The sequence below is a fragment of the Carcharodon carcharias genome, chromosome 32, assembly GCF_017639515.1.
Source record: "Carcharodon carcharias isolate sCarCar2 chromosome 32, sCarCar2.pri, whole genome shotgun sequence".
Classification (NCBI taxonomy): Eukaryota; Metazoa; Chordata; class Chondrichthyes; order Lamniformes; family Lamnidae; genus Carcharodon; species Carcharodon carcharias.
Genome location: NC_054498.1, coordinates 23561801 through 23573740, shown reverse-complemented (window position 1 = coordinate 23573740; position 11940 = coordinate 23561801). Strand labels below are relative to the sequence as shown.

The 11940-nt window shown below is 46.6% G+C and overlaps 1 protein-coding gene across 4 annotated transcripts in view; it reads right to left on the bottom strand.

Moving 5' to 3' along the window:
• Positions 1-11940, bottom strand: part of LOC121271979 (AP-3 complex subunit beta-2) — a 204079-nt gene that overhangs the window by 21071 nt on the left and 171068 nt on the right. For all 4 annotated transcript variants that reach the window (XM_041178247.1, XM_041178248.1, XM_041178249.1 and 1 more), the window contains 3 exons: positions 11551-11710; positions 7107-7275; positions 4147-4222 (listed from right to left, as the gene is read on the bottom strand). In XM_041178247.1, coding sequence (XP_041034181.1) covers positions 4147-4222; positions 7107-7275; positions 11551-11710 — 405 coding nt within the window. The remainder of the gene's footprint in view (positions 1-4146; positions 4223-7106; positions 7276-11550; positions 11711-11940) is intronic.

Here is an 11940-nt window from a genome sequence, read left to right as displayed (position 1 = left end):
GTGATGGAATACTCTCCACTTTCCTGGATGAGTGCAGCTCCCACAACACTCAAGAAGCTCGACAACATCCAGAAAAAAAGCAGCCCGCTTGATTGGCACCACATCCACCACCTTCAACATCCACTCCCTCCACCACTGACATACAGTAGCAGCAGTGTGTGTACCATCTACAAGATGCACTGCAGCAAATCACCAAGGCTCCTTCGACAGCACCTTCCAAACCTGCGACCTCAACCCCCCCTAGAAGGAGAAGGGCAGTAGATGCATGGGAACACCAACAACTGCAAGTTCCACTCCAAGCCACACCCCATCCTGACTTGGAACAATATCGCCGTTCCTTCACTGTTGCTGGGTCAAAATCCTGGGACTCCCTCCCGAACAGTAAGTGCCGGGTGTGCTTACACCACACAGATTGCAGCAGTTCAAAGAGGCAGCTTACTGCATCTTCTCAAGGGCAATTAAGATGGGCAACAAATGCTGGTGCTGCACACGTCCCATGAAAGAATGATAAAAAAGAGATGGTGGACAGGCTTTGGGAGTCAAGAGGTGAGCTACTCACTGCAGAATCCCTGGCCTCTTATCCGCCCTTGTATTTAAACCTGCATCTATTATATTTAATCTGCACTTGAAAGTCTGCAACCGTTGACTGGGTTGGCCAATTTTGGGTGAACCGCGCTAAATGAAGGCAATGGAAACTCCAGGGGCGGGATTTTATGTTCTGAACAGGCGTAAAGTCGCACGAGATGATGTCGGCGAGCGTCTCGATAACATCGGGCAATGTTTCGCTCGGCGGCAGCAGGAGGAGTGCCCGCCGACTGGTAAGCGGGCGCTTCAGCCCATTGACGGCACAATCGTCAGTGACTTTTCGTGACCTGTACGGTTGGCGGACGGGTCAATCAGCCGGGCGGCCTTTACGTTATTGATGAAACCTCACCCAAGGGTGGGATGAGATCTCCGTTCGGAAATAACATGAGAAGTGTGTACTGGGTACTGGGGACAGTATTTTCATGAGGGATCCTTTCAGCTGCTTGATTGTGCTGCATGGACACTTTTTGCAGCATTTTTTTGCGCTTTATGTTATTATTCGGCGGTCCGCAGCTCCCTGAGGTATCTGTCTGCCTTCAGGCGGGGGGGGGGGCCTCAGTGGAAGCGTTCACCGGCACCTGCGGTGAGGTCCCTTCCTGCTCACACCCTGGCAAGCGCTGAGCTTTCCAGTGCACATTTCAGGCTGGCTGGTTGTTAATTGGTCAGCCAGCGTGAAAACACCGTCGGGGGCCCATTTCCCGACAGCTCCTGGGCCCATTTCCAGACAGCTCCCGGGCCCACCGATAGCGCGTGACCAGCGAGGGGGAAATTCAGGCCCAGGTTTAGGCTTTGGGAGATCTAATCTGCGCCCATGTGGGAGTCATACTGTGGGTCTCTGTACATTATTTTTTAGCCAAGTCCCTGGGAGCGCACACTGGGCTAGATTTCTGTCTTTACCGCCCGGGTGTTGCGCATCGCGATATTGGAGCGCAGAGGAGAAAAATCATCCAGGAACGTCCTCCACCCTGGCCCAATGTTCACTCCCTCGCTAATGGAAAAGCAAGCAGGCTGCATTCCCGGCATGTGATGCTCCCTTTCAATTGGATAAAGAGGCTCTTTTCCTTTCAATCTCTCCGGAGACCTTCGAGCCTGGTGGTCCGCCGGTACCTGCTTTTTTTGGACCGCAACCAGATTTGAAGGCCATTTCTGAGAGTGCACTTTCCACCTCCACCTTCCTGTGGTTAAGATGGAAGACAGGCCTCCTCCTAACTCATCATCAATCTGGTCAGGTCTGGGTGAATACCTGGAGGGGCCCATCTGTCCATTGCCGCTACAGCGAAAAGGAAGCACACGGCCTGGACTTGACATAATTGCAACTGGAAACTTCCAGAAAGGCTCCGCCATGGATAACTGCATTGCTGTATCTTAGATAGCCCCCCTACACATGATAATCACATTTGAAAATCTCATGGACTCAAGGACTCAAGTAAAATGAAGATAATAGTTAAATCAAGGAAAATGCAGATCAAAATATTAAAATGCATCACATTCTAAAAGAACTAAATGTGAAAAGACTTTTTAAAATGCTCTTTCACAGGGTGTGGGCATCATTGGCTGGGCCAGCATTTATTACCCATCCCTAATTGCCCTGAGAAGTTGGTGGTGAGCTGCCTTCTTGAACCGCTGCAGTCCATTTGATGTAGGTACACCCACAGTGCTGTTAGGGAGGGAGTTCCATGATTTTGATCCAGCAACAATGAAGGAATGGCGATGTAGTTCCAAATCAGGATGGATGTGTGGCTTGGAGGAGAACTCGCAGGTGTTCCCATGTGTCTGCTGCCCTTGTCCTTCTAGATGGTAGAGGTCGCAGGTTTGGAAGGTGCTGTCGAAGGAGCCTTGGTAAATTCCTGCAGTGCATCTTGTACATGGTACACATTGCTGCTACTGTGCATCAGTGGTGGAGGGGGTGGATGTTGAAGGTGGTGGATGGAATGCCAATCAAGCAGGCTGCTTTGTCCTGGATGGTGTTGAGCTTCTTGAGTGTTGTTGGAGCTGCACTCATCCAGGCAAGTACAGAATATTCCATCACACTCCTGACTTGTGCCTTGTAGATGGTGGACAGGCTTTGGGGAGTCGGGAGGTGAGTTACTCTCCACAGAATTCCCAGCCTCTGATGTGGTCTTGCAGCCACAGTATTTATATGGCTAGTTCGGTTCAGTTTCTGGTCAATGGCTACCCTAAGGCATGTTGATAGTGGGGGATTCAGTGATGGTAAGGCCATTGAATGTCATGGGGAGATGGTTGGATTTTCTCTTGTTCGTTCCCGGGCACTTGTGTGGCATGAATGTTACATTGCATTTATCAGCCCAAGCCTGAATATTGTCCAGATCTTGCTGCATCCATAACAAGACATTTAGATTGTTGCTGCATTAGTGAGCAAGAGTTAATAACTTGGAACTGTCCAATGTTGCTCTACTACACTGCTATATTTCAGTACCATGGACAGTTCTAACACAGAAATACCACAAAATAGAGATTGAGCCCAGAGAACAAGGGGTGCTCCAGCCCAGGACAAGAGCTACCACCTTAGCTCAAGTTTGAGCTGTAGCGATGTTACATTGACAGGAGCTTAGCACTAAAACACCCAGAGAAAATTCCAGAACAATCTGGGTTTAGATCAAGAGGATACATTTAGCACAGCCACATCATTTGCCAAAGCCAAAAGAGCAAAATGTATCGCAACTCTTGAAATCCTTTTGCCGAATCCCTGTACCTGGCTCGTCGATTAACAGAATATCAAATGCTTCACACTATGGAGTTCTGGCCAAATTAATTAAAGATTTGGAAAATGTCACAATAATTATATCAAGTCCTGACAGCTTCAGGTCACAGCGATTCCTTCACAACAATCAAACGAGTGAGGATCTAGTAGTGATGGAAACATCGCCTGCTCACAGCCATGAGAGATAGGCAAAAAAATGTGGCCTTGACAGAGTCGGCCGCATCCTGAGAATCATCTAAAAATAATCCCAAAACCCCCTCTCAATAGCCTGGCAATCAATCGGGATTATTTCAGAGCCCTGGGTGTAAAGGAAGTGGAAAGCCGCCTGCTGTGCGCATCACCAGTTCTGGAGTGAAACAAAAAACACATTTTGTGGGGCCAATTGGAGGTATTTTGGCTTCCCATCAATATCATCAAACCCTAAACCCTCGAAACTACAGAGCAACCTGCAGTTGTCCCATTAAATGGATGGTTAAACAGCCTCTATGCCTGGTACCAAGGCAGCGACATCTGTACATCATAGGACCCAACCGGAAACAGGCGAGTGCCTAAGACACCCATACAGAGGTCCTCCGGACAATGGTAATGGTGTCGCTGGCATGGCAACGCAACTTTTGAGCCCCAACGCTGGCAGAAATAGGTAAAAATTGGACATTTTGCCGTCAGCTTAGCATATGCACACCTGGTAGCAAGCAGAGTTATTTAAATACGGTTAACTTGATAATCTGGAGCCTCAAAGTGTCATTAGAATTTCAGAGGTGAGCTCAATGCAGACACTTTAGAGTAATCTTAATGCCTATTTTAACTCTTCTCAGAACTATTGAATGCAAAAGACTCACAGTCATCCAGGTCGAGGAGGGAGATCTCCTTCTGTTTAGCATCGAGCGGCCTAGGAGGTGGTTTCGTTGTGGAAGACTAAAAGAAAAGATTGAGGCAAATCATCGGGAAGGAAAGGCCAATGAGAGTTTCAGGATTTATTTGTTTGCGTTTAATATTCCGGTTCTCCAATTTCAACCACATCCCCCCAATACCTCATCACACACCATTCTGCAACTTTCCCCCAAAACCCTGCATTTGGACTCGATAATGGCATGGAATCTGGGTTGTCCAGTCTGACCAGGTGCACTGTACCCCATTTTCCCAAGATGCATAGTTTTGACGGGTGCTTCAGCCACTTATGAGGAAACTCGGATGTCCAGCTCATGAAGAAGGATTGGAAGAGAGGAGTTGCATTGAGATGATGGGGATGTAGGTAGGGGGATAAGGTGTTCCAGTGTTAATATCACTGGGCTAGTAGGCCCAAACAATTACTCTGGGGGTGTGAGTTCAAATCCTACCACAGCAACTGGTGGAATTTCTTGAGCATAAAGGTCATATGATCAATTATTAGATCACATAATTGGTATTGTACAGAAGGTTATTTAGCCCATTGTGTCTGCACCAGTGCAAAAACCCATCTGGTTCACTAATGCCCTTCAGGGAAAGAAATCTGCCATCCTTACCTGGTCTGGCCTACATGTGATTCCAGACCCACAGCAATGTGGTTGACTCTTAACTGCCCTCAGAAATGGCCCAGCAAACCACTCAGTTGAGGGGCAATTAGGGATGGGCAGCAACTCTGGCCCACATCCCATGACGAAACAGTGAAAATAAAAAGTGGAGTGGTGGAACCCAGCTATGTTTTGTTGGCTTAAGATTAAAAACAAACTTCAATTGCAGCCAAGGTTTTGAATCCTGAGGTTTTCCTACACAATGTTACTAATTTAAACTCCTCCCTTCCCTCCCCCATCCCCCACAAATATGGCCTGATGTTACACTGGATGATATGTGCGGGCAGATGTTTATGTATCGCTTCCTTCGACAGCCCCTTCCAAACCCCTGAATTCTATCACCTAGAAGGACAAGGGCAGCAGATAGATGGGAGCACCACCACCTGGAAGTTCCCCTCCAAGCCACTCACCATCCTGACTTGGAAATATATCACCGTTCCTTCACTGTCGCTGGGTCAAAATCCTGGAACTCCCTCCCTAACAGCACTGTGGGTGTACCCACACCACAGGGACTGCAGCGGTTCAAGAGGTTGGCTCACCACCACCTTCTCAAGGGGCAATTAGGGATGGGCAATAAATGCTGGTCTTGCCAGCGACACCCACACCCTGTGAAAGAATAAAAGTAAAATCCAAATGAAGTTTGGAGGGATGGGAATCAAAGGCAGAAACCCAGAATAAGTGGGGGCCTCACTCTGATGACCGAAGAAGCCTGCGCCAGGTTATGGCATCTTTCCATGACTGTACTGAGGAAATCCAGGAATATTGCCGAATTATCCTGCCTGATAACGATCCTATCGAAGCCTGTGGCATGTTTTACCATTGATGGCGCTACATAAATACAAGTTGTTGTTGTGGTTGTTGCTGCTCCCTCCAGTCCGGCAGGGGCCCAACTCTCGACTGAATTTAGAACTGGTCGAGGACAGTCAAGTTCACCCCCAACTTCTCTTCAAGACCAGGTGAAGATGGGGCCCTCAATCCTAAGCCTCAATGGTTGATTTAAATGGGAAAGGATGGGAAGAGGCTGGAGTGGGGTATAATCACCAGCAAGGACTGGTTGGGCTGAATGGCCTGTTTCTGTGCCCGATATCCTATGTAAAGGCAGACTTTGAAAGTAATGACAAGTCTGAAGGGAGAAAGTTTCCAAATTGCAGGGAAATGAAAGATGTAGGTTTGAAGGGACTGTCGGGAAAGAGGACAATCTGGGCACATGTGGGTGGGTGGAGCCTGAGAAGGAACTTTCTTAAAATTTGCTCTTGGGATGCAGGTGATCCAAACAGATGTTTGTTGCCCATCCCGATTTGGGCTGAAGGTTATCAGTCCAAGGGTACACGCAGTTTTCTGAAGGCATTTCCTGGCTCCTTGTCCAAATCAATGGCAGGAGAGCAGAAGTTCACCTCAAAGAGCCAACCACCTGGACCTGACCTTGTAAGGGGAGATGATGGTGCGGTTGCTAATGTTGTTGGACTAGTAATCCAGGGGTCCAAGATAATGCTCTGGGGAGCATGGGTTTAAATCCTGCCATCGATTGTCGTAAAAACCCATCTGGTTCACTGCTGCCCTTTAGGGAAGGAAATCTACTGTCCTTACCTGGTCTGGCCTACTTGTCACTTCAAACCCACAGTAATGTGGTTGACTCTTAACTGCCCTCTGAAATGGCCGAGCAAGCCACTCAGTTCAAGGGCAATTAGGGATGGGCAACAAATGCTGGCCTTGCCAGTCAGTGATGCCCACATCCCATGAAATCATTAATAAGCAGGGTAGCAGGTCCCTTTCACAGAGGGACATTAATGAACCTGGTGCTTGTCTAGAACTATCTGGAAACTCTGCAGTCATTCCGGCATCAGCGGTCAAGTTACCAGAATTTTTGATTTCGATAACAATAATGAATAAAAACAGAAAATGCTGGAAACACTTATCAGATCTAGCAGCATCGGTGGAGAGAGAAACAGTTAACGCTTCACCAGACCTTTCCACCATCGTTTTCCACTTTTGATGAAAGGTTATTGCCCTGAAATGTTAACTGTTTCTCTCTCCACAGATGCTGCCAGACCTCCAGAGTATTTCCAACAATTTCTGTTTTATATTCAGTTTCAAGCATTCATAATATTTTGCTTTTGTATTATTGAATTCAATAGTTTGCCTTGATGAGATTTGAACTCTTGATTTCTGGGTTGGTCCAGTACATGAAACGCCGGCTTCCTGCATCCTTTAAATGCACAACAACACAGACAGACTTGTAACTGGCTCACCTTCTTCCTGCTCTTTTTACCCGTGTCCGACTCAGAGTCCTCCTCTGACTCCGACTCTGACGAGCTTTTCTCAGACGAGCTTTCATCGGAGGAGGAGGAAGACGAGGAACTCAATTCTTCCTTGTCTTTCCGTTTCTTCACTGTCTTCTCTTCACCTTCACTTTGCCCACTGGCAAACACATCAACAAAAACAAAAGATTACCCGTCTTCCAGGAACAAGGCTTCACACACACACACACAGAGACACACACACACACACACAGAGACACACACACACACACACACAGAGACATACACACACACACAAACACACAACACACACAAACACACACAACACACACAGAGACACACACACACAGAGACATACACACACACAAACACACAACACACACAAACACACACAGAGACACACACACAGAGACACACACACACACAGAGACACACACACACAGAGACACACACACACACACATACACACACACACAGACACACACACACACAGACACACACACACACACACACACACAGACATACACACACACACAAATACACAACACACACAGACATACACACACACACACAGACACACACACAGACACAAACACACACACAGACACACACATACACACACACAGAGACACACACACACACACAGAGACACACACACACAGAGACACACACACACACACAGACAGACACACACACACACACACGTGTGCACACACATACACCACACGCAGGTGTGCGCACACACACACTTGCACACACACACACGCACACACTTGCACACACACACACATGCATTTGCACGCACACACATAAGCATGCACACATACACACACGTGCACACATACGCACACACACACACACACACACAGTCATGCACGCATACACACCAAGGAGGGTCACAGAATGAGTCTCAATACAGAGATCAGACAAGTGTCCTGATCAGTCACCGAGTTATCACATCAGACCAATTTCCAACAATAACAACAACTTGCATTTACATGAAGGCAAAATAACAGAGATGCTGAAAATCTGTAATAAAAGCAGAAAATGCTTGGAATACTCAGTAGATCTGGCAGCATCTGTGGAGACAGAAAAACAGAGTTAACGTTTCAGGTCACTGACCTGTCTTCAGAAACGAGCTAAAAGGTTAACTCTATTCTTTTATCCACAGACCTGCTGAGTATTCCAAGCATTTTCTATTTGCATTTATAAAGCAACTTTAATGTGGAAGAACTTCTCAAAGTGCTTCACAGGACCGTTACCAAGTCAGATTTAGCACAGAGCTACATACGTAGACATTAGGACAGTGCTTGATCAAAGAGGTAAGTTTTAAGGAGTGTCTTAAAAAGAGGAAAGTGAGGTAAAGGGACGGAGAGGTTGAGGGAGGGAATTCCAGAGCCTGAGTCCTGAGCAGTTGAGGTCTGTCCACTTGACTAGCCCAAATCCAGGGGCTCCCCCAGGACAGAAGCTCACCCCAAGATATCAATTCTGGCGTGGAATCTGTTTGATATGTTACTCAGCTTGTAGTGAGGCCCTCACACAGAAGAAGTGAGACCCACTCTCATCCTCGTCTCATTGGGCACTGTAACACAAGGACCGGGAGGACTCCCCAGTCCCCACCCATGAAGTGACACAATCCGCAAATTCCCAATTCCTCTCATAAGTGTGGAATATCAGAGCAGTGAATCCAAGTGTCAGTTCCAGGTGTGGAAAAATCTGCTCCGTTTCAACTCTACAGAATGGGACTGACTGGGCTTTTAAAAATATATTATTCGTTCACGGGATGTGAGTGTTGCTGGCTAGGCCAGCATTTATTGACCATCTCTAATTGCACCTGGAAGACTGTGTGCAGTTTTGATCCCCTTACCTTAGGGAGGATATTATTGCCATAGAGGGAGCGCAGTGAAGGTTCCCCAGGCTTGTTCTATGAAGAGAGATTGGGGAAACTGGGCCTGTGTTCTCAAGAGTTTCAAAGAATGAGAGGTGATCTCATTGAAAACTACAAAATACTTAAAGGTTTAGACAGGGTAGATGCAGGTCAGATGTTTCCCCTGGTTGGGGAGTCTAGAACCAGGGGACACAATTTCAAAATAAGTGGGCAGCCACTTAGGACCGAGATGAGGAGAAATTTTTTAACTCAGAGAGTTGTGAATCTTTGGAATTCTCTTCCTCAGAGGGCTGTGGAAACTCAGTCACTGAGAACGTTTAAAGCAGAGATTGACAGGTTTCTAAATATCAAATGACATAAAGGGATATGGCGATAGTGTGGGGGAAAAGGCATTGAAGTGGATGATCGGCCACGATCGTATTGAAATTGTGGAGCAGGCTCGATGGGCTGAATGGCCTTCTCCTGCTCCTATGTTCCTCATTTCCCTTGAGAAAGTGGTGGTGAGTCACCACCTTGAACCGCTGCAGTCCGTGTGGTGTAGTTACACCCACAGTACACCCTGTAGTGGTTTGATACAACTGAGTGGCTTGTTCAACTGTTGCAGAGGGAAGCTAAGAGTCAATCACATTGCTGTGGATCTCGAGTCACATGGAGGTCAAATCTCCCCTGAAGGACAATAGTGAACCAGATAAGTTTTTACCAAAATCTGTAAGTTTCATGATCATTATTAACGAGGCTAGCATTTTATTCCAGATTTATTAATTAATTAAATTTAAATTCCCCCACTGGCCTTGGTGGGATTTGAACTCATATCTCTGGAGTGTTCGACTGGGCCTTTGGATTACTAATCCATGATATTACCACTACTGTCTCCCATTGGCCATTGAAAAGTAGACGCAAACATTGAACTGAATGAGTCAACGGCAAGTGGTTTGGTCCATTTGAACCCTATAGAATGATGCGGAGATGACTTTGGAGGCTGTTTGGGTCAACAGGAGACAAGCAAATCCTAGGTACTTCTGTTGGGAGGATGTTCAATGTATCTTTACATCCTTCCTCTGATTGCTATTTTAACATTGGTGTTTACTTTGTTACAGTTATGAGCTTTATAAGATTGTTGTGTATCAGGGACTGTGTCTTTAATTTAGGGTAAAAATGAAGGGGGGTCATGTGACCTGTTCTGAAGTATGCCTGACATCAGGCCTCGGTGATTTGATTTTGAGATTAAAGGGGGCCCAGATTGTTTTACTGGGAAGCAGGTGCAGGGTGTTTACACTTGCAGACAATGGCTGCAGCTGGGGTGCTAACAGTGGACGGACTGTGAGTCTCCAAAGTCCCATAAAAGTGTTGCGAATGTAAACAGTGTGCTTTAAAATGTCCATTTAGCACCAAGGTAGAAGGAAGTTGGGGTCTCAAGGATAATTAATCAGCTTTTCTACCTGGATGCAAGTCCCATGTGATTCACATTGCCATGGAGAAGGGCTTTAAGAGGGGAAGGGTCAAAGTTATCCCTGAAAATTCACAGACATGGTTAGTCTTCCAGGATTTGGAAAGGGACAACTGTATACATCAATATGCTGTGATTCGCCATGCAGATGGGAGCATGTACTTGGATTGAAAAGACCTATTCATGAGAAATTAAAACAAGGCTGGAAGATTCGCCTAGCTTGTGCTAGAGGAAGAATCTCCAGGAGGTAAAACCTCATTGTGAAAGATCGTGCCGAGATTAAAATTTCCTAGACTGAGGAAGGAAAATAACAGAAGTAAACCCTCGGGAGCAAGAATCACCTTGGACAGGTTCCGGTAGAATTGAATATCTTCCAACCTCACGACCACTACCACCTAGAAGGACAAGGACAACAGACACATGGGAATACCACCACCTGGAAGTTCCCCTCCAAGCCACTCACCATCCTGACTTGGAAATATATCGCCGTTCCTTCACTGTCGCTGGGTCAAAACCCTGGAACCCCTCCCTAACAGCACTGTGTGGGTATACCTACACCACATGGATTGCAGCAGTGCAAGTAGGCAGCTCAACACCACCTTTTCAAGGGCAATTAGGGACGGGCAATAAATACTAGCCTAGCCAGTGATGCCCATATCCCATGAATAATTTTTTAAAAGGAAACTTTTAAAGTGTGTTTTTTGGCTGTTCTGGGTCTAAAGTATATCTTGCCTACATAAATACAGTGTTTAGCCTAAAGTGCTTTTATTCTATTGTTACAGTAAAAGTCTTAAAATGTGAGATCTTGTTGTGTCACCCTTTCAACAATAAACCAGAAGCTTAATTTTCTTTTTAAGAGTTATTGGACTCTGTGAAGATCATAAAAAACTTGTTTAGTTTAAATGTTCACCTTACCCCTGCCCCATGAGCCCAGATTGCCCCCTTATTCAATGGTCTCATCTCCTCCACACTCCCCTGTAAGATGCATTTTAATTATTTAGCAGTTGGAAACCTCCTTCCATCAGCGTAACAAAAATAGGCACAGCCTCGCGGAAGGCTGGGCTGAAAGTACCAGCTCTCCGTCGCACAACTCCACTGACCTGTCCTCGCTCTCATCTCGCTTCTTGCTCTTCTCCTTCCTCACTTTCTTCTTCTTCTCATTGTCCAATTTGGTCTCCTCATCGCTCTCTTCGTCACTCCCTGAGCCACTCTCACTTTCGATTTCACTCATGCTTTCAGACTCACTGGCAGTCGGGGACTCTGTGAACATTAGCCGACATTTATGGTGTTAGGGCCAGTTGGGTTGAATGGCCTGTATTCAGGCTGTAAACTCTGGTGATGATATAGTCCAACGCTGTGGGTGTTGGAGAGGGATTGCGCCAACCTTGCTCTTCATCCCTTCATGGGATGTGGGCATCGCTGGCAAGGCCAGCATTTGTTGCCCATCCCTGAACTTCCCTTGAACTGAGTGGCTTGCTCGCCCATTTCAG